We start from the raw sequence: 23,607 nt of genomic DNA on the forward strand, positions 1-23,607 counted from the left end.
GAAAGCTAGAAAGGGGGGATATTTTTAAATAAAAGTGTAGTGAAGCAATCAATAGCAATAAATTGTTAGGACTCTGAGCCTTTTTAAAGGACTATGTACCAGTAACCAGATCATGGTTGTGTGTGGTTTTTGGTTTTAGTTAAAAGGAAATGATTTTGAAATTCCATGCAGTGACATACCAGCAATACGTCAAGATGAAAATGCAGTTATCAAGCTAAGTTTTGCAAAAGTGCACAGTTGCTTTACATTCACTTTGTTTTTTTTAAACAAATTTGAACCAAGGTGCTTATTTCTATTTCTTCCCTCATGCTCTTAAAAATATAAATGCTTAGGGTACAGAATGCCTTCCTTTAAAGACCATCAGTTCTATGAAGTGACGTGATCAGATTTATGACAGCACAAAATTCATAAACTTTTTAAACATGTAAAACTAATCTTCCCCTGGGGACCCAAATGACTGCAAAATAAACAGAAACAATGTAACTTCTGTTTCTAGGACTATTCACTGTGACCATAGGTTTTATCAGAAACCAGTGAATCCATGGGCATTTTAAATGTGGGGAGGGGCAATTTTAAAAGTCTGAAAAACACTAGAATCTACTCTTTTTACTATAAAATATAAATAAACATTAATATTAATGTTAATTTTCCTGCAATAGATATAATTTGAAGCAAGAAGAGCATGAGCTAAAATGAACCTTCAGTATCTGAAGACATGAAATCTTTTTTCCCAGAGACAGAAGAAAATTTCCTTGACCAAAAAGAGATTCTTTCCCAACACAGGTCAAAAACTGAAAATGTAGCTTTACAAAAGTGAAATGTCAAAATTATGTAAATATTCTAAAATGCCTCTAGTTAAAATAAAAAATCAAAATCCCCAGTTTTTATGTTTATCCATATTAGAAAAGGAAAAATTCTGGTCAAAAAGCAAATAAAATGAAAAACTTTTGTCCAAAAAAATTAAAAGATAAAAGAATAATGTAAAAGACTCTCTAAGAAATGCAACAAATAAAGAATGAAAAAGAATCAGCATTGTACATATTACTATATCCTTTAATAATTAACATGCTGAAGGTTTACCAGTGGAAAGAGGACAATATCAATTTGTCCATTTCTACTTGCAGTAAATTTCTTTTTGGAAACACTTCTGTACTTGATGTATGAAAAGTTAATAATGCATTATTAACATTCCAGTTATATAAGACCTAACAAAACTTGAGTATGGCAATTTCCCCCAAAGACTTCAATAATTGACGTTTTCTTAAATGTGATACCTATACATTTGAGACCCAATATTGGTGATGGACAGGGAGGCCTGGCGTGCTGCGATTCATGGGGTGGCAAAGAGTCAGACACGACCAAGCGATTGAACTGAACTGAAAGAACAGTGAAGCGTCTCTACTTTATTTAAATCAAGTTCATATAGTGCCATCTGGTGGTTAACATAAAACATCATAAAGTTTTTCCCTAAATTTAAAGAAACCACCACTCTGAAAACAGGTGATTACTTAAGATGAAAGGCCAATTTTCTTTTTTCAGCGTTCATCTTATGATACTTAACTGGCACTAGAAGTCTCTTTCTTCCACATTCAATATCCAAGTGTTTAACCATCCACACAGCACTATGGCCCCATCCCCTGTGTATCCTGTGAGGATACATCTTCTTTGCCTATTTTAGTTCTATTGTCTCTCACGCATTTTGCCTTGCTGTCAGGTAGGCCTTAAATACACTTCTCTTTAGCTGAGAATTTTCCACTTTATCTCCTTTCAAAATAAAAATAATAGCCAATGCTTTGTGATGAGTAAAGCATGATGCTCAACACCTTATGGGAACATTCCAATTTTAATCTTCACAACAACCCAGCAAGAGAGGCACTATATTTTTATCCTCATTTCACAGCTCAAGGAAACCAAAGCCTATAGGTACATGGGTTCATCAAGAAAATCTAAATCGAAAAAAAAAAAATAATAACAACAGTCTAACTCAGAGCCCACAATTTAAAACCATTATGCAATACTGCTCCTTTCCAAGTGTCGACCAAGAATCAAAACTTAGAAAAAATACATTTATATGGTAGAAGTCAGCTGATCTTTTCAGAGGCCCAAAATACATGAAGGCCTTTTTAAAAAAAAAATTAACCTTGTGAACAAATATGAATCTGTGGACACTGTTACACATTATTAAACAAACACCAAATGTTTCAGGTACTATAATTATAATCAAACATCAATACCTTACAGTGAAAAAACTGAGAAAGAAATTTCGAAGATGATAAGATCTGCTGGCTGATGGTCAATAATGAGCATCAGCTTATCCCGGGAATCCGCACAACATGGAGATCTATTGTGATCCAGCTCCTGCTACTAACCCAGCAACCAGTTTCTGCAAGTTCCTAAAGGCACATGTTCCTCCTCAACCCATGCACTAGCACCTGCTGTTCCCTCAATCTGAGACGTTCTCTCCTCCTTTCATCTTGGAAAATGCTTGTCAACCTTCAGAACTCATTTTATACCTACTTCCTGGAGGAAACGTTCTCTAATGTACACCCCTTTCCCCACCAGACTACTCGAGCCACAAAGCACTTGAGACTTGACTTTTAGAAAAGCAACTAATGTATACATTACAGTGGATTTGTTTACGTCTGGTTCCAAAAAGTAAAGCAAGTTGAAGGCAATGTTTTACTGATGGTAAGCCTGCCACACTTAGAACTGTGCTTAACATATAGTGAGTACTCAATAAGGAGCACTGGGGTGTGACTATTTTATCTATCTGTCAAGTTCCAGCATTTGTGTTCTACAATCTTATTACAGGACAAGTAATGTTCTAATCAGAAAACAGAGTAAGAAGGAAATCTTCTAAAAATATAGAAGCATAGAAAAGACATGACTCAGAGCAGGACTGAATACACGAGTTCTCTGGCTTTCTGTTTCCTGAATTTGAACTCCCTACTTGGTCTTCCCATTTTCAAATATGAAATATGTCTGGACATTTCCCAGACATTAAAAATGAAAAAGGATTTGAAGGAATGGATGAAAAAGATGTGGTACATATATACAATGGAATATTACTCAGCCATTGAAAGAATGAAATAATGCCGTTTGCAGCAACATGAATGGACCTAGAGAGTGTCATACTGAGTGAAGTAACTCAGGTAGAGAAGGAGAAATATCATATGACAATCTTTATATGTGGAATGTAAAAAGAAATGATAACAGATGAACTCACTTACAAAACAAAAAGATGCCCAGACTTAGAAAATGAACTTGTGGTTGATGAGGGGAAAGGGGTAGTCAGGGAGTTTGAGAAGGTCATGAACTCATTGCTATATTCAAAACGGATAACCAACAAGGCCCTCCTGAACAGCACATGGAACTCTACTCAGTGTTATATGCAAACCTGATGGGAGGGAGGTCTAGGGGAGAATGGATACATGTATATGTATGGCCGAGTCCCTCCCCTGTTCACTTGAAACTAACACAACATTGTTAATTGGCTATACCCCAATACAAACTAAAAAGTTTAAAGACTGAAGACAAAAAAGGACGTGAAAAGTAAAAGAAAACTAAAACACAGAACAATAAAAAATATATAAGTTAATAATGAGTGAAATTCTTATCCAAAGCATTATCACATAGCACCTGGCTGCCGTAACTTACAGGATTAAAAAGCTGAACTCTTTCTTTTCTGGAATCCTACTAATGGAATTCTAATTTTAAATCTTTTTTCATCTCTGGATAATTATTATTTATTACTCTATTTGACCTCCACCCCTCCAGGGCAGTGTTAATATAGGAGCTTTAGCTACATACAATTTCAAGGTAATTAACGAGATAGCATAATGCAGCAAAGACCTTAATGCAGCAAAGACGTTAACCTCTGTGTGAATAAGAGGTAGTCTAGATATTGGGACATCTTGCTTTTCATATCTGTGTTGCATTCTACAGCATGTAATATGCGATTAGGCTGATGCTCCAATGGTACCCAGATGAGAGAAAAATATCAAATTATTATACTGCTCAAACTATTGTATATAAATGTGATTAACACTGAAATTCAATATAAATTACCAAAGAAAAAGTAGATTTGCTTTTTTATTAATTAGGAAAAAGTCACTCACTTATATAATACAGGTCTGTCCTGCAGGGCTTCCATCGCCTGAGTTAGTACTGGAGATATGTCACATGATTCTTGTGTCAGTGTTCTGCATTCACCTGAAAAAGGGTTAACACTGTAACACTTGTTAAAATACAATTAGGCCTTTATTATGTCCACTGTACAACTAGAGTCTAAATACTGCATTTAAAAAATGCTTGGAAAAGCCTTAAGAACATACCAATAAAAATAAAACATACCAAATAAAAATTACCAAAAAATAAGAACATACCAATAAAAAACTAGTTAATGCTGCCAAACTAAACATTTAAGCTTAAATATCTAACTTCAGTAGACCACATCTGCTATGTACTATAAAAAGTATTTTATTATTATAAGAAACCAGAGTTCTGAAGAAACCAATTAATTAACAAATATGCATTAAACAACTGCTATACACACAGCAATGCCAAGAAGGGAAGGGAATACTAAATATCCATCACCAGGTCTTTACCCCAGGGGCAATCTTTAAGCAGCTTGCTAGAATGTTTACATGGGTAACTAATACATACTAGTAAAATTAAATTTACTATTCTATCTACAAAATACTGATTGAATGTCTACTCTGTTCAAATAACAGGACATGTTCAGAAATTCCCAACTTTTGCTGGGTGAAGACCTCATGTTCCTTTGTTTTTAACAGGTAATTCTACCAACACACTATTGAAACATTTTAAAACACAACTAAATACATAAACCACTTGTGGTAGGCAAAATAATGGTCCTCCCAAGATCCCTAACCACTGAAACCTGTGAATATGTTGTTTTATGAAGCAAAAGGGACTCTGCAGATGGAATAAAGGGGATGGAGCTTAAAGAGGGACATTTTCCCAGATCACTTAAGAGGGTCCAAGGTAATCATCTAGGTCTTAAAAGTGGAAGAGGCTAGCAGAAAAGTCAATCAGAGATATGAGATGGAAGAAGAGGCAGGAGAGATTCAAAGTGAGAAAGCAACTCCATCTACCCATTGCTGGCTTCAACGATGGAGGAAGGGGCCACAAGCCAATGCAGGCGGCCTCTAGAAGCTGGGAAAACCCTCAGTGACAGCCGGCAAGAAAACTCAAGAGCTCAGTCCTCAGACTCAAAGAACTAAATTATGCCAACAAAGTGAGTGAGCAAGGCAACAGATTATTCCCTAGAGCCTCCAGAAATGAATGCGCATCTTTTCATTTTAGCATGGTGACTTCTGACTACAGAACTATAAAATAATAAATTTATATTTTGTTTTGAGCCATTAAGATTGAGATAAATTTGTTACAGCAGAAACAGAAAATTAATTCACCATAACGGTTATATTAACAACAAGGGATGTCTAATCAACCTTAAGCACAAATACTGACTTTGTTATTTTTTCATTCCCATCCTTAATCATATATAGTACCCAAATGATAGTAGTTACTTAAGAGGCAAATACAAAGACAGTATGTTCAAATATTTTATTACTAAGATCAAAATGTTATCAAATAAATACTAAGTGAAATAAAATCAAGCACTCATGAATCTAGACTTCACCAAAGAAACCACTTACTTTGAGCCCATCGGTAAAGTCTTTCGTAAGATGTTTCTTGAAGCAAGGCCATTTGCTCCATAATTTCTAAACTAAAAAAATTAAAGATTATAATTTATTTAAAACTTTTAGCCAATAATAAGAATCTAATTATTTTAATTACAGAACGATTTGGTTATAGCCTATTAACTTTTTATCATTTTGTGGAGTAATTTTTTAATAATTAAATAAATGTTGCCAAGTTTTAATACCATCACTAAGACACTCAACTGCTGTTTTACGCTAAACATCAGGGTACAACTTCCTCTTTATCCAAAGACACATAAAGATTAAACTCTTACTTCACATAATGCCATACACTTTAAGAATCTAGAAAATCTTTAAAATTTTGGAAATACAAGAGGCAACACAGTCATGAACTGAAAAGGCTACTCACCCTGCTGTTTGTTGGTTTGTACGCAAGAGAACTTTAACATCATTATGAATCTGTTTTACTCTTCCCAGTGCCTTGAAAAAATCCTTTAAAATTAAGAATGTAACTTTAAAGTTTCCATGTTTTCAGGTAAAACTGTATTACTCTAAATTGAAATATCATGACAAAGGAAAAAGAAATTATTCTACCTACTCTAATGAAGACTTCTTTATACTAATCTCAACTTTCTCTAAATTTTTATAAAATGTATAATAGATATTTAGTGAAGTGAAAGTTGCTCAGTCGTGTCCAACTCTTTGCAACCCCATGGACTATACAGTCCATGAAATTCTCTGGGCCAGAATACTGGAGTGGGTAGCCTTTCCCTTCTCCAGGGGCTTTTCCAAACCCAGGGATCAAACCCAGGTCTCCCGCATTGCCGGTGAATTCTTTACGAGCTGAGCCACAAGGGAAGCCCATTATTCACATTTTAAAATATATATTAATTAGATATCTACTATATGCCAAATAGTGTACTAAGATGTGGAGATAAAGTTTATAAAGACAAGATCTTTCTTCAAGAATTATACAGTTTTGTGAAAGAGTAATGTAAACCTGACGATTATAACATAAAAAAAAAATGCTATGTATTACATATCTTATGACGTAGAAAAGTCAGCATGGCTTCATCATCACAGGAGATGATGGTTTATGAGTCTATCATATACCCCTTCTTGTCCCCTCATCCAGGAGTGGAATGCAAAGTTGGATGCATAAACATACATGAGTTGACTGATGCTAAACTCCCAGCTTTTTTTCCCTCTATAAAAAGGTACTGGAGCCTTAGTTTCCAGATAGCCACAGTATTCCAACCAAGAAAAGTAGTTGATGAGTTATTTTTCTTTGATGAATAAAAAAAATTTTTTAATGTTTTAAAATCCCGAATACTGTTAATTATTTCTGTTGAGGCGGGGGGGGGGGGGGGGGGGGGAGGTGCGATGTCACATATTTAAAATGCATAAAGTTCCTCAAACTATAAGGGCAATAAATACCAATAGGTAAGGCACCTACAATTCTCTCACCTACTTAACACCCTACACTCAAGGGACGGTTCCATCCCAGCCCAGGCAGTAAGATAACAGTGACATCTACCAAGTGTCACTCAGTAAGCCCCCCACCCTGGCCCTCCTCAGGAACTCTTCCTGCCCTCAGAGTCCAGACAAAGGTTTGCAGTTCCTCCCAGTTAGGACACTGAAAGGTTCTTCTCAAGAAAAACTGAGTATCTTCAAGGGGAAAAAAAGAGGAATGATATTTTCCCTTATTGTTTAGCGTTTTGAGAGGCTTTATAGCTCGAAGGTTTGGAAAGAATGGCATGGGTTCAGAAAAGAATCAGATGAAAAGGTAAGGAGTTTCTAATCTCAGGAAAGACCAAAAGTTGTGAAAGAAAGAACATGTAATCATTGCAACATCACTGCAATGTAAACAGAACATGCCATGTAACTGAACTATGAGGCAGAAGAAAAGAGAACATGTATGTGTGGAGGGGAAGGAGCCATGGAGGAGAGGCTAATTACTCTTAGCTCATGGTAGGAAATCCATAGAAAATAGTTAACATCGATATCCAAAGCATACTTCTTTTCACCAGAGGTTCAGAATACAACAGAATCTACAGAAGAAGCAATTAACAAGATTGAAAATGGTTGCCAAAGGACTTAGAGATGGAAAGGAGTGGAACAATGAGGTGAATGTAGGCTTTCCTTATAAGCCTTATTGTACTCTGACTCCTAAAACAAAAGTACACATACTGCTTTGAAAAAAATAAGGTAATTAAAATCTGTACCTTATATTGCTAAGCTTAAAAACATTTTTAAATCAAAAAAAATTTTAGGTGGTAAAATAAATCACTCTTAAAAAAGAGTGATTTCTCTATAACATCTGTAACTGCTGTTCTTTAAGTGATTTCAACAGAAAGCAAAGTACCTCAGTGATGGGTCCTTCTCTTGTGCCTCGGAGAAGACTCATTTCGTCAGAAGTCAGCTGGAACTTGGATAAGAAGGCATCTGCCACTTGTGCTCTTATTTCTAATCTTTGACTGTAATATTTTTTAAAAGGCAACAGAAAATCAAGCACATTATGCATTTTACATAGCTTTAAAACAAGTTACATCTCTCATATAACTTTTAAGACAAAGACGTGAAACTGTCTCAGTATCTTCAGAAGCCTCATTTCTGCCTCAAATATTAGCAGCTCATCAAGCATGTAGGTGATACAATTAGCTGATATTGTCCTACCTCTGCAGAGGGCACGGTAAGAGGCCATAGAAAAATGATGAACTAACCTTTATGTAAAAGGAGAAATAAGTTCATGAATGGTACAGGCAATACAAATCCTTAGCCACTTACATGTATGTGAATAGTTCACCTTATGGTAACAGAGTTGTAAGAGAGACATAAGCCAATTAATTTCTTCTCATTCCCTAAAAGTTCTAAGCCTTTGAAGCTTGTACATGAAGTACACAACAAATCAAAAATCAAGCCTATTATTTACTTTAGGTTAGAAATTGAAGTCAAGGACTCATCTAGTAATTCTTTATTAATCAAAAAAAAAAAAACACTCCTCCATTTTGTCTTCCCCACTTTTTCTGCACACTATCATAACAAACAAAAAAAATCTTTTCAAATTATATTATCTGAGTGCAGCCAACTTAGACTAGCTGACAATTAGGAAAAAGCACACTTGAGTCTGCAATTCAACCTGCAGGGACCTGCACGACTGAGTTGGGTCACAATCTAAAGGCAAGTCGGGGATACAAACCACATGAACAGAAATTCAGCATTCCTGCCTTCCAGATTTTAGATGTGAAGATATACGAATAAAATTAAAGTGTTTCACTAGTAGTATTCACAGGGCAGTAATATTCTCCAATTTCAAAATATTCAAATGAAACTGAACAAAGATAATCATTAACACTATCTGAACAGACAGAACAATGCACGCCATCTTCGTTTTGTTTCCAGGTTTAAGTTCACAATGTCAAACGCTCCTTCCGAAAGACAAGAGCTAAAAAGAAAAAGTCCTCCAGGTGGCAGTAATGCTCTATTTTTCTCAAATAACAATGCAAATCACCTACTTAAAATACAGATTTAAAAAATCTATGTCCTTAATTATCTTATTAAGTACTGATATCTACTAGTTACCTTAACATGTTTTGTTTTATACTTTTAGAAGCTCAAATCATTATCATACAGGATTTAAATTAATTATAACACTTAATAAAACTCCTTGAGACTATACAAATTAACCATTTCAATGAAAATCTTTTGGGAGTTTCTTTTGGATCTATCTTCAGTCAATTTACCAGGCACAAAGGAAAATTAATCTCTTTAGTCTACTGTTTCACTATGTTTTAACTGAATCTAGTACAGTTGACCCTTGAATAAAGTGTGGGTCAGGGACTCCTACCCTACCCTGTACAGAGGAAAATCTGGATATAATGTTACAGCCAGCACTCTGGAGTAGAAGATCCAACCCACTGTGGACTGTGTAGGACTACAAAAAATACATATATATATACACATATATAAGTGGACCTGTGCAGTTCAAACCTGTGTTGTTCAAGGGTCAGCTGTTAATTCAGTAGGCACACACACTAACTGAGAGAAAATACACCACATTGTTAACAGTAGCTATGTCTAGGTGGTGAAGTTACATCTGACTGTAATTGTCTTCAAGTTTTACACACGTAAATGAAGGGAGAAGAAGAAAAATGTGACTTTTGCTTGCCTTCTCCTGACCTCTTACAGAGCAATGAAAGAATATGTATCACATACGTTCTGGATTTTTACATGTATATTTGGGCGAAATAAATTGCTTTTATATTTTTATGTAAACTATAATATCAAAACCTAAGTTACAGTAAGTACTTTATAGCAAATAACACAATCAAAATTAAAACTATTAAAAAATAAGAAAGAATGAGAACATAAAACAACATAGCTGAGGAAAACTATCTAATTAAGTGCGGAATAGCTTCTGTTTCCAGTTGCCAAAGCCAATGAAGAAACAAGACGTACTACACATCTCTGTCTAAAAGGTGGAGAGGGATATGGAGGGTAGTACTCGAGGTACGTCAGGCAGTGTGTTCAGGACTCAACATAAATCACTTATTCATCACAACAACCCTGCGATGTTACTTATTATTCCTTTTTTCCAGATGTGATAACTGAGCCTGAGGGAGTTAACAGAGGACTCATATAAGACTAAAAATCTAATGAGCTCTTACCTAAGATTTAGATTAGAATTCAGCTCTTCAAGGTGTACCTCCTTTCCACTGTAACATACTACACCTCAAAGAAAAACATTAACATTCACCATAGAGAAATTTGGTTGATGGGCCTTTTCAAGAGACCAAAAAAATACATAATAAATAGTGATTTCACCAATATTAAAAAACAAAGTTCATATTTATTCACCCAAAATCACTTACTGAATCTACAATGTGTTTTGCACTGAGACATAAAAAGAGAACAAGAAGCTGTCACTGTTCTCAAGCTCAGCTTCGTAGGAAAGAGACTCAATCAAACCAACAATTAGTTACAAGAGATTGTACTACATACTAAAGATGGCAAGTTCAGTTCAGTCGCTCAGTCGTGTCCGACTCTTTGTGACCCCATGAATCACAGCACTCCAGGCCTCCCTGTCCATCACCAACTCCCGGAGTTTACTCAAACTCATGCCCATCGAGTCGGTGATGCCATCCAGCCATCTCATCCTCTGTCGTCCCCTTCTCCTCCTGCCCCCAATCCCTCCCAGCATCGGGGTCTTTTCCAATGAGTCAACTCTTCCCATGAGGTGGCCAAACTGTTGGAGTTTCAGCTTCAGCATCAGTCCTTCCAATGAACACCCAAGACTGATCTCCTTTAACTCGGGCCAGGACACGACTGAGCGACTTCACTTTCACTTTTCACTTTCATGCACTGGAGAAGGAAACGGCAACCCACTCCAGTGTTCTTGCCTGAAGAATCCCAGGGACAGAGGAGCCTGGTAGGCTGCTGTCTATGTGGTCACACAGAGTCAGACACAACTGAAGCGACTTAGCAGCAGCAGCAGCAGAAAGGATTTGAATAAACTTTGTACACAGGATTGGTGATCTGTTACTCTCTTGGTTTTAGACATAATTTTCAATTGAATCCACACTTGTTATCATGTCAGCCAACAAAAACATTAAGAGAAAAATTCACAGGTGGGTCTCTAACTGCAAGGAAACTTCTCTTTCAAAAGATTTGTTGTGATGCTAAAAACATTCTCATCTGATGCTCAAGGCACATGCTTAGAAATTCAGCACCTGCCTTTCCTTAGAGCCAACTGCTCTGTGAAGCCAACCATCTCTTCAGCACACTGTGCAATTGAGGAAAATTGCACACCAATGGGAAAGAGATGTGTGCTGACAGAACAGTTCTGTGCTTTGACAGTAGCAGAGTACATAATCATTAAGTTAAAAATAAAAGGCAATTGTGAAAAAAGATAATAAAATTACTAAACAATTTAAAAATCTATTGCTTGTTTAAAAGAGCAGTCAGTTTTGAATTATATAGCAAACAAACAACACATCATCACTTCCAAAAAGGGATAATCTCAGTCCCAGCTATCAATACTCCTAAACACTGTTTGTATTTGTTTTACTCTTGGATAATAGCTTAAAACCTCATATTTTGTATCATTTTTGAATCACTTTTTTGATTATTTTAACTCTGCTTTGAAGTCATTTATAGTTTTCTGAGTTATCTCCAAATTAATGAAGAATTGATTATATAAAGAAAAGCTTACCTTTCAGCTTGAAGCTTAGTGGTTTTTACTATTAAATCCTGAGTCTGTTCCTTTGCTGCCTAAAATTATAAACATATCTAATATTAGCACATTTCAATTTTATTATACTTCAGAAAACTAACACTGCCAGTTACTGGAGTTCAACAGCAAATGAGATCACACTCCAGAACTCAAAGATATAAAAAAGGCCCAAGAAATTGAAACAGATGTTTTAAGGCTCACATACTACATTTAAGAACTCACTCAGGCAGAAAACAACACAATATTCTAATTATCCTTCAATGAAAAATAAAATAAATTTTAAAAAAGAAGAACGCACTGAGAATTCTCAATACACATATAATGCTAAGGCTTACAGAAAGAAAAAGGTGTCACCATGATGGAATTTAATAGTTCCTGATGCTTTTTAGTGAAACAGAGGCACTGCCAGGGTCAGTTAGGGATGGAAAACATGACTTCAGTTATGGACGTGCTGAGCTGAGCTACCAGGAAATCTCTGAATGAAGTTGTCACTGATACTCAATAAGTCACTGATACTCAATATACAAAAAATACCCCTCATAGAGGGTTCTGGTGAAGATTAGAGAAAGCCCCACCTACAAGACAGGGTGCTGTTCCTGACCAAGTCATACCATGCAATCCTCTCTCCCCTGAACCAGAGCTGAAAGGAGCAGGAATGAAAAGGTATTTCAAAGATTAGGAAAACATTTATAAGGTGAACTGAAACAAACAACAAGTGTAGCCAATGAGATTCTCTCTCAGTGACCTGAACTGGGCAATACTATAAAATAAGGCAGTCAGTAACGAAAGGAGAAACAAGTCAGTGGTTGGAGACAGGGGAGACATATAGTCATTAAATTAATCAGACGTATGCAGATCAATGCTAACTCTTAGCCAAACTAGGGATTTAGACTGCTTTAATAAATGGCCCTACACTTACAGACATTTTCCTGAGATATTTTTTAAAGTGAGTATAAATCATAATTAAGCTGGGTCTTCACTGGGCATAGCTTTAATCTGAAAGGACTCCTAAGGCTTTCTTCGAAGGAATTTATTTCTGCTGCATTTGTGGAATATTATGGAATTTAAAAGTTTATCAAAACTTCACAGTTATCTCTATACTGGCAAGATTAAAATACAAAGGTTTCTGGAGTTAACTGCACAATATTAGTAAACCATCACCGAAGAAACACAAAGAGAGTTATAATTTTAAAAAATTTACATTCGAACTTACTACAGGGCACTACGTATCAGATATCCACACATTCTGTAGGCTTATCTAGCAATTTCTGAAAGTTTACCCTGTTATCAGGAACTATGCTAAAATGCAGTCATTATACCGGACCTGTAGGCGACTTGTCATATCTTGACAACAGCTGCTCATTGCTTGAACATCTTCATGTATGCTTTCAAGTTCCTGAAAAGGATAAAAGTAACATTAGATATAGTTAAAGCATTAGGTATAGTTAAAAAATTAGATATAGTTAAAGAAATTTCTCTTCTCTTAGCCAAATCCTTATTTTTGTTCCATGATATTCTTTTGCCAAAGCATGACAAAAGATTCTGTATTTAAGACTGAAAATGATTAAAAAGAATAACATCTAGAATATGAAAAGATATTTTAAAAAACTAGCATATTTCTTTTTAGAAAGGGTCTGACAATATGAAGATGGAAAATGTTTTAAGAATATGAATACATGTTCAGATTCTCATACTAAGAATTTATCCTAAGAAATTAATCAAATAAGTGTGCAACAATGTATGTAAGAGATGACCAACACACAGTTGCCTAAAATAAATGGCAAGTATGAAACATTTCCAACCACACAACAGAAATCTGTGCATCCATTAACAATGATAATATCTATGTGTGTGTGTGTGTGTGTGTGTGTGTGAACACACACGTGTGTGTTATTATGGGAAGATGTCTATATAAGGCTAAAAAAGGGCTCATAAAACACATACAACACCTCCCCATGTGTTTTTTTTCTTTTTTTTTTTTTTTTTTCAGAAAAATACACGTATATGTGTGTAGAAGAACACAGGGAAAGTCCTGAAGGGCCACGCAATAAAATACTGACAGGTTATTTTTGTGTAATAGAATCATAAGTAATAGTTCTATTTCTGACCTGCTTATCCTAAACAGCTTTGAAGTGAATAAAAGAATGATTTCAAAATAGCAATTAATATCAGCAACAGCAAACAGGTACAAATAGACAGGCAAACTAATCTATTTCCTTAAACCTCACTGTATAATCTAATGAGACTAGCACTATGATATTACTAGCCAACTAGTTCAAGAATAACTTATTCCTAATATTTACTGTAGCAAATGACAACCCATTCCAGTATTCTTGCCTGGAAAATCCCATGGACAGAGGAGCCTGGCGGGCTATAGTCCGTGGGGCTGCAAAGAGTTGGACACGACTGAGGGACTGAGCATGCACTACAGTGCACCGAATGAATCTGATTTGTAAATAAATAGTATCACTCATGGACACAAATACGCTTGACGAGCTTCAGTCCACTGCAGTCATTCTTACTGATCCTAAAACCATCCTATCTTTGACCAGTGGAAGCCCCTTAACTCAGCTCCATAGTCCTTTTGACACTTCCCAGTGGTCTTTTACAGCTTCCTCGCTTTGGTACTTCTTTTCAGTGGGAAATGGTGTTTCAAGAGTACACTTCAGATGTGTTCATCACTACTATCCCTCCCTAGTTTTATGAACACTACCAAACTTCCCTTTTAACCTTCCAGATTATTAGACTTCAGCCAATGAAATTCTACTGCACAGTTAAAAACAGTCTATGTTGGACTTCCCTGGTGGTCTATGGTTAAGAATGTGCCTGCCAGTGCAAGGGAAACGGGGTTCAATTCCTGGTCTGGGAAGACCCCACATGCAGCAGAACAACTAATCTCATGCACCACGACTACTGAAGCCTGAGCACCTAGAACCTATGCACTGCAATGCAGAGTAGCTCCCACTCATCCCACCTAGAGAAAGCCCACAGTGCAGCAGTGAAGACCCAGTGCAGCCACAAACAAAGAAATAATAAATCTTTAAAAAAAAAAATAGCCTTGTGTTTATTAAGCACCCGCTGGTACCATGTATGACATTTTCACACAACTCACATAGAAATATTAACTATGTAATATCACTCTAATTTAATATAATTAATAAAACATGTCATAAATAAAACTCATTTTCACCCTATGGTGAGTAGACTGCTCACTCAAATATAATGAATAATTATTTATTAGCTGAAGTAACTGATTTTAATTAATCTGAAAATTTCATAATCTAGGATGCAGTAAGGTTACTCAGTCCCTATTAATCTCCAGTGGAAAAATAGTTATCCAAGGGAGGTGTACTCAACGAAAGACTATTTCTACTGGAAAATCACTCAGAGAAATGGTTTTCTGTTGCTGTTTAAAATGCTAAAATTCGTAAAAGAATTTCCCAGAGCAAATGTTTCAACATTCTAAGAAGCAGCATTTGTGGAGGTTACGGATTTAGAAATCACACCAGTCCAAAGAAAGATGCTGCTGAAGGAATTGTTAATAGTTAAATTTTCTATTTGAACATGGTACACAAATAGCAAGCACATCAACTCTATTTATAAAAAAACTTAGCACAGAGCCAAGCATACAGTAAGCACTCAATAAATGCTAAATGAAAAGAGTTTACATACTTCTTTCACTTCCTTGAAAATGCTTACAAACTCTTCATTGATGGCTAAACTCCTGCGTTCGATATCTCCACGTAAATTTCTTCGAGTCCGCAAACTATTTTCAACAAAAAAGGTTGACAGTGCCTTAAGAGCTTCCAACATCTCCTACATAATTGGTAATAAAAGAATATTATTGGGACCAATTTTCAAATGTCTTTCTAATCTTAGGCAAAAACTTACTGAAATCATTTCCCAAGAATTTATTTCCATTACACAATCCAAAAAATACCGAGAGACCTTCACATTAGTGAACAGCAAACTTATTTCTGAAACACAGTAAGGACGTATTTACTTGTGCATCATGACATATATACAAGGTTATTCATTGCAGGATTGTTTGAAATTGCAAAGATTAGAAAGAACCTTAATGTTCATCTAAAAAGGATTGGTTAAAGAGACTGATACAGCCATTGAAAAGAAGAGGAAATTATGTATGTACTTCCATAGCATGAGCTTCAAGATATAGGTAAGTGAAACAAAAAGTTACAGAAACATCTGTAACACCAAATGTTTAAAAAGAAGAAAAAAGGACTATGTACAGTACATGCATATTTACTGGTGCCTGCATAAACCAACTCTGGAAGGCTATATCTAAAAAATAAGTACTAACGGTAAATTCTAGGCTGGGAACTGAGTAACTGGGAGCCGAACTTAGACTTAAGAGAGGAAGGTCTCTCTGAGACAACTTCTGAACCAAAATAATTCAAGCAAGATTTGACAGTGGCCAGTGGCTTAGCCCAAGATGGTCTAAGCAGATAAAAAAGAGATACTCCAAAAAAATTAGAATATATTTTTCAAGATTGAGCCTATAGGATTTGTAATGGACTGGATGTGAGATGTGGGGGAAAAGAAAACAGGAATAAAAAAAGCACTTATTGCTTCTTGCATGAAGGGTAAATGGTGAGGTTCTTTACTAACAGGGGAAGAGAACCAGTTTGGAGAATTCTATGTGATATGGATCAGGTATACAACTGGAGATGTCATGTAAACAACTGGAGCTTGGTAGAGATGTCAGGAACAGGGTTAGAAATTAGAGAATCATCTTGCTTTTTACTATTTAAAAAGCTATGAGACTAAAAGAGTTCTTTAACAAAGAGAACATGGGTAGAGGGCAGAAGACCAAGCCCATTGTGTCTAATAGCACCCTAAATCCTACAGACAGAATTTTTACACCTCAACTAATATATGTTCAAACAGGCTGAACTTTCCATGTTTTGATTACGCTATTATAAAAACACTGGACACATTTGGTTGCTCACCTAAAACTAACACTATACTGCAAATCAACTATACTTCAATTTTAAAAAATGTTTGGAATGACAAAAACTGTAAGGCTATTTAAATTCAGTTTAATATTTAAGAGACAGAAAAAAATCTTTAGCTATAAATATTTATGGCAAAAAATAGATAAAATAAAGCTGTTTCTTTTTTGGAACACAGCCCTGATACGTTCTGGAGTCAAGGCTAAATGAGTGGTCAGTAAATGCTAAATGAACAAAATCACACAGACTAGGGGGCAAATGAACCCAGACACTCTCTCCATAACTTATTTTTCTCATGAGTAAAAAAGAAATAATGCTAATTTACCAGAGCAGCTGTATTAAAAGAGAAGATTCATGTCAATAATAGACACTTTAAACCCTTAATGAACTGTGTAAAATTAACATTTATTGAGAATTAACAAGAAACAACTCCTGCAGCGCTGTGCTGAGCATTTCACCTGGTTTCTCTCATTGAACCCTCGCAACAACCCTGAGAAAGTATTTCCAATTTAGAGATTTAACATCAGCTTAGAGAAGTTAAGGGACTTACTCAAACCAGAATGCACCAGTTTGCTGGTTATATCTAGTAAGTGGTGGTCCTAGAGACCACCTTTCTTAGTCCTCACAGTATAATGTGGACCATCTTTCTTACTCATCATAGTATAATGTTATCTTTTATACACAAATTCTTATCGATAGCTTACTGTCAGATGCCTACGCATTTACGTATAAAACTCTCACTTCTACATTTTTTTTTTTCCTTTATGCCGTTATGGCTTGACCAACACCTGTCGGGGTCAGGGAGAACCCCCCTTCCACCGTTTGCCTTCCTGACCCAGAATCTTCGAGGAACCCTTTTAAATAAATAGAGGTAACACCCTGGAAACCTCTTCGTTTCCCCAGGGTCTCCTCGGCTTCCCCCTTCTCATCTGCCCCACGTCGGCAACGCAGCCTGGGGGTCCAGCGGGCCTGAGGTGGTCCCCTCGAGGCGGGGACAAGATCAGAGCGAGGGCGCCGGACAGACGACCACCCCCGAACCCCGGCTCCCAGGGATGCGCGACCCTCGGCCCCTCCAGCCCCGCTCACCTTGTCGTTGTCCAGCCGGGTGTCCAGGATCTTACGCAGTTTCCGCGACAGCGGGTTGCTGGTCTGCGCCGAGGTCCCGCCGGCCCCATTATTGAGGCCGTTGGCAGACCCGGTCGCGGGCACTACGACTACTTCCCCGCTGCCCTCGGCCATAGCGCCTCGCGTCCCGCCCCCAGACAGGCGCCGGCCACCTCAGCCCAGGATAGGGACGCGCCAGTAGCCGCGTAGCGCGCATGCGCGCACAGGCCGCGCCTGCGCCCTCGGACGGCTGTGCCCCGCCCACTGCTGTTCAGCCTGCCTCCTAGGAAGCTGGTGGGAGGGGTAGAGAAATCGAGGGAGGCGGAGCAAGACTTCAGGCTGGAAGGAGGAGACTCACGCGAGACTGCGTTTGCAAAGTGGACTGAAATTCAAATCAGGTGTAGAGCTGGGGTATTACGATTTATGGGATTAAAGAGATTTCGTAATCCTCGATCTGTGGAAGTCTGAGCTAGACTTACATACACTGAGACCTGTGCCTGGGCAAATATGTTCAGTTAAAGCTAATTCTAGTTAAGTTCACTTAATACTGTGCAGCCGTTTTCCGCTGTGAAGGAGATTTGATTGTGGATGCGCGAAGAATTCCTAAATACAGTATGTGAAAAAAGCAAGGTGCGTTGCAGTGTGTGTAGTGTGATCACCGTGTGTGTGTGTGTGTGTGTGTGTGTGTGTGTGTGAAATACCGGTACGTGCAAATTTGGGCTTTTTTTTTCTCTTTTAGGATGGCATTCCTTTGGCAGAGAGACTTGCACTTTTCATTTTGTACCTTTCCAAACAGACTGAAGTTTTCTAATCTCCCTTATGTGTTACTGAATATATTAACTGAGTACATTAAGGTAGGGGGCCCACTTTTCTGTGTTTATTTGTACTTCTCTGAATTTGCAATCGTAATAAAAAGGAACAAGATAATTTGGAAATTAGAAATATAGTAGGATGAAGACAGGAAAATTACTGTAAAATTTAAGGATGTTTAAAGCAATTTATATGCTTTTTAATATTCACCTATTATTCTTTTGTAAGGCTAACTGTAAATTTTAAGCTAAGGGTTGGAAATCGATACTTTTAAACAGTTCAATATTTTCCAGCAGTTAAAAACGAATATTCAGGTAAGCCTCATCAGAGATGTAGGTTTTATATATATATTTATTTAAATATGTGTATGTCTAATATTTATATATAACAATTTTATTGAAGATAAAGGTTTTCTTTTAGTGAAAATGTAAAGGTATTTATGTATATTAAACTCCTTATGATAATAGACACTGAAAGAATTAGAGACAAGCTCTGACCTAAATATTTTAATTTAGTGAGAGAACAAAGACTTACATGTAAAAGAGTAAAGCATTTTTATATAACCGCAGAAGAACCATGGTTAAGTGTAAAATGCAGACATTCTTACCTTCCAAGGAGCAGTTGAAAGGAGAGCCTCATCAATTTCCCTGTCTCCCCCTTTGGTTTTTTTATTAAAGCTTTCCTGCTCTTTAGTGTCTGAAATAGGTGGAAGTCACACCATATTGCTCCCTGTGACTTTATCAAAATATAATATGGCATTTATTAAAGCCATATGTGGTGAATCATAGAGTAAAATAGAATATTCAATCCTCTATATTCTTCCCTCTATTAAAAGCAACAAGTGCATTTTCAGCCGTGTCCGACTCTCTGCAACCCTAAGGACTGTTGCCCACCAGGTTCCTCTGTCCATGGTATTTCCCAACCAAGAATACTAGAGTGGGTTGCCATTTTCTTCTCCAGGGGATCTTCCCGGCCTAGGGTTCAAACCCGTGTCTCCTGCGGCTCCTGCATTGGCAGGTGGGTCCTTTACCTCTGAGCCACCTGAAAAGTCAATAAAAAACCACAGCTTCTATTATTTAGCATCCAAATGATTGAGAATCAGGCTCAGTGCTAGATCCCTTTAATGCACTGTTCTCTGTGCCTATTCTGCAGCATCAGAATCATTACCATGTTATCATGTTATTAGTATTTTATGGTGAGTAAATGAGTAAGTAATCCAAGGCTATGGAATCCTTCCCAAGGATATGAGGCTAACCTCACACCACGTACTTACTAAGTTAGCAATAGTTTTCAAATTCTATTACCTTTTCCTCGGTTTTCGTTTTGAGTTATGTACACCTCTCACTTGGAATGTAGGCAAAAACTTTAGCAGCTAAACTTTTAAGTGTGTTCTGTGTTTGCATTGCCTATTCTTACTACTTTTGCACTGACACCAGGATTATTTTTCTAAATCAAATTGGTCCTATCACTTTGTGGCTTTAAAAACCATAGTGGATTTATCTCTGGGCTTTCTATTCTGTTCCATTGATCTATATTTCTGTCTTTGTGCCAGTACCATACTGTCTTGATGACTGTGGCTTTGTAGTAGAGTCTGAAGTCAGGCAGGTTGATTCCTCCAGTTCCATTCTTCTTTCTCAAGATTACTTTGGCTATTCGAGGTTTTTTGTATTTCCATACAAATTGTGAAATTCTTTGGTCTAGTTCTGTGAAAAATACCGTTGGTAACTTGATAGGGATTGCATTGAATCTATAGATTGCTTTGGGTAGAATAGCCATTTTGACAATATTGATTCTTCCAATCCATGAACATGGTAGGTTTCTCCATCTGTTTGTGTCCTCTTTGATTTCTTTCATCAGTGTTTTATAGTTTTCTATGTATAGGTCTTTTGTTTCTTTAGGTAGATATATTCCTAAGTATTTTATTCTTTTTGTTGCAATGGTGAATGGTATTGTTTCTTTAATTTCTCTTTCTGTTTTTTCATTGTTAGTATATAGGAATGCAAGGGATTTCCATAGTGGCAGTTATTGAATAAAGTAACTTTTTAGTATGGTGTACATACACCTTCATAATGAGATCTTAGAGTATCCCTCTTATTTTATTTCTAGGCACTTGCTTGTGGTTACCATGCTCAAACCACCTGTATTTTCTGGGCCACAAACACATCACAAATTTCTAAGTCTCCATACCTTGGCTCATACAACTCACTCTCCCAGAAATGTCTGCTCCTGTGAAACTGGTGAAATCCTATTTGTCCTTCTGACTCCACTCAAATATCACTTCTTCTCTGTACCTTCACATAGCTCCCATCTGTCCTTGGGCAGAGTTAATTGATGTGTCATGCAAATTCCATAGCAGATAATATACAGCATCTCTATAACGTCTGTCATTCAATTATTTTTAAATTTAAGTGTTTCTTGTTCCTCCACTAGACTCTTATGTACTTGGATGATGGGAATCTTTGCCTTTCTAGTCTTCAGCATAGTATCTTACACAGTATATGTGCTTATTAAAGGCTTATTGAGTGAAAAGTATTGAAATGAAGTTTTATGGTTTTATAAGTTATAGAGTTCTTTTTATTTGTTTTATTGAAATCCCACGTGGTGCTGGTGGTAAAGAACCCACCTGCCAAAAAAGGAGACATAGAACCAAGCATTCAGTCCCTGGGTTGGGAAGATCCCCTGGAGGAGGACATGGCTGCTTCAGTGTTCTTGCCTGGAGAATCCCATGGACAGAGGAGCCTGGAGGACTACAGTGCCTAGGGTCACAAAGAGTCAGACACTACTAAAGAACATAGCATGCATGCACATCGTTGATTTACAATGCTGTGTTAGTTTTCGCTCTACAGCAGAGAATATGTGTGTGTGTGTGTGCATAATACAAATTTTTCTCACATTCTTTTCCATTATAGGTTATTACAAGATATTGAATATAGTTCCTTGTGTTATACAATGGTGGTTTAGTCATTAAGTTGTATCCGACTCTTGCAACCCCATGAACTGTAGCCCACCAGGCTCTTCTGATCATGAGATTTACCAAGCAAGAATACTGAAGGGGGTTGCCATTTCCTTCTCCAGGGATGCTATACAGTAGGACCTTGTTGTTTATCTATTTTGCATGTAGCAGTATGTACCTGTTAATCCCAAGATACTAATTTATCCTTCCCCCTTTCCCCTTTGATAACATGGAATTTAGCATGTTTTCTATGTCTGCAAGTCAGTTTCTGTTTTATAAATAAGTTAGTTTGTATCTGTTTTTAGTTTCCACATATAAGTGATACTATATGATATTTGTCTTTCTCTGGCTGACTTTCTTCGCTTAGTATGATATTCTCTAAGTCCATCCCTGTTGCTGCAAATGGCATTATTTCCATCTTTTTATGGCTGAGTAATATTCCATTGTATAAATAGACCACATCTTTCTCCATTCATCTGTTGATGGGCTTTTAGGTTGCTTCTATGTTTTGTCTATTGCAAATAGTGCTGCTATGAATATTGGGATGCATGCATCTTTTCAAATTAGAGTTTTCATCTTTTCTAGATATATGCCCAGGAGTGGGATTGTTGGATCATACAAAGATAAACTCACAATGACTTAAAATATAAGACATGAAACTGTAAAACTCATAAAAGAGAATATAGGCAAAAATGCTCTAACATAAATCATTGCAATGTTTTCTTAGTCTCCCAAGACAAAAGAAATAAACGTAAAAATAAACAAATGAGGCTTAATCAAATTTATAAACTCTGGCACAGCAAAGGAAACCATGAGCAAAATGAAAAGACAACCTACAGAATGGGAGAAAATATTTGCAAACAATGCAATCTACAAGGGCTTAATGCCCGAAGTATACCAACAACTCATACAGCTTAGTCTAAAAAACGAAAACATGAACACCCCAAGCAGAAAATGGGCAGGAGACCTACAGAGACATTTCTCCAAAGAAGACATACAGATGGGCAACAGGCACTTGAAAAGGTGATCAGCATCACTAATTATTAAAAAAAATGTAAATCAAAACTACCAAGAGGTAATACCTCACACAGGTCAGAATGGCCATCTTCAAAAATTCTACAATCATTAAATGCTGGAGAGGGTGTGGAGAAAAGGGAACCCTCCAACATTACCAGTGGGACCACATGGGTATTACTGCTGAAGCCTGGATTGACAGGTCACTTTACCGACTGACCCTGGATGGAGGCTGCCTCCGCAGCACAGCTGTGTCTCTGGAGACTGTTGTTTAAACTGCTGTCACCTGAAGAGTTCTCCCTGTGTCTACTTTTTGTGTCACTTTCTCTTGAGTCCCTGAAGTGCCAGTTTCTTTGTGTCCACAGATGGTGTTTCTACATTTAGGTGTCCAGTTACTTGAACCTAAAATACATGTCCATGCTCTAGTTTCTAGAAAAGCTGAGAAATAGAGTACGAATGTTAGCTTTCATTTTTAGTTATTTCAATTTCTCTGCAAACGTCTTTGTAATGTATTGTCTCTCTCCTGTTATTTCTCTCAAGGACTTTGAAGCATCGATCCCACGTTTCTTATCTGTCTGTAATCACAGCTCCCTGAACCTTTTCTTTGGACTTTCTATTCTCTGCTTTACTACCTAGAACTCAGTTTTTAGGCATTGAGGGTTCTCACATGGAAATAACTCCTGTTATCTCTCTTTCCTCTGAAACCTCATGAATTTTGAAGCTGCTTCCAATTTTTCATTTTCTTTTTTTTTTTTTATTTCAGACATATTTTCTGCCATAGTCCTCATCCTTCAGTTTGTCCTTAAAATTCCCCAATTTAAAGGTTTCATAACT

The 23,607-nt window shown here is 36.8% G+C and overlaps 1 protein-coding gene and 1 long non-coding RNA gene across 5 annotated transcripts in view; one reads left to right on the top strand and one right to left on the bottom strand.

The window, feature by feature from the left end:
- The window catches only part of COG6 (component of oligomeric golgi complex 6), a 49,094-nt gene extending 30,883 nt beyond the window's left edge, over positions 1-18,211 (bottom strand). For 2 of the 3 annotated variants that reach the window (XM_061133509.1, XM_061133508.1), the window contains exons 1-8: positions 17,979-18,211; positions 15,592-15,735; positions 13,244-13,315; positions 11,899-11,957; positions 8,053-8,164; positions 6,097-6,179; positions 5,682-5,752; positions 4,119-4,212 (exon numbers count right to left, since the gene is read on the bottom strand). In XM_061133509.1, the coding sequence (XP_060989492.1) occupies positions 4,119-4,212; positions 5,682-5,752; positions 6,097-6,179; positions 8,053-8,164; positions 11,899-11,957; positions 13,244-13,315; positions 15,592-15,735; positions 17,979-18,131 (788 nt within the window). In that variant the 5' untranslated portion in view covers positions 18,132-18,211. The remainder of the gene's footprint in view (positions 1-4,118; positions 4,213-5,681; positions 5,753-6,096; positions 6,180-8,052; positions 8,165-11,898; positions 11,958-13,243; positions 13,316-15,591; positions 15,736-17,978) is intronic. The other variant, XM_061133510.1, reaches the window with a different exon arrangement.
- Positions 18,212-18,409: 198 nt separating this feature from the next.
- Positions 18,410-23,607, top strand: part of LOC133049473 (uncharacterized) — a 31,322-nt gene continuing 26,124 nt past the window's right edge. The window contains exons 1-3 of one of the 2 annotated variants that reach the window (XR_009691331.1): positions 18,410-18,626; positions 18,736-18,850; positions 21,716-21,887. This is a non-coding gene — a long non-coding RNA (uncharacterized LOC133049473). Of the gene's footprint in view, positions 18,627-18,735; positions 18,851-21,715; positions 21,888-23,607 lie in introns of those variants that run through there. The other variant, XR_009691330.1, reaches the window with a different exon arrangement.

The sequence above is a fragment of the Dama dama genome, chromosome 30 (genome assembly GCF_033118175.1).
Source record: "Dama dama isolate Ldn47 chromosome 30, ASM3311817v1, whole genome shotgun sequence".
Lineage (NCBI taxonomy): Eukaryota > Metazoa > Chordata > Mammalia > Artiodactyla > Cervidae > Dama > Dama dama.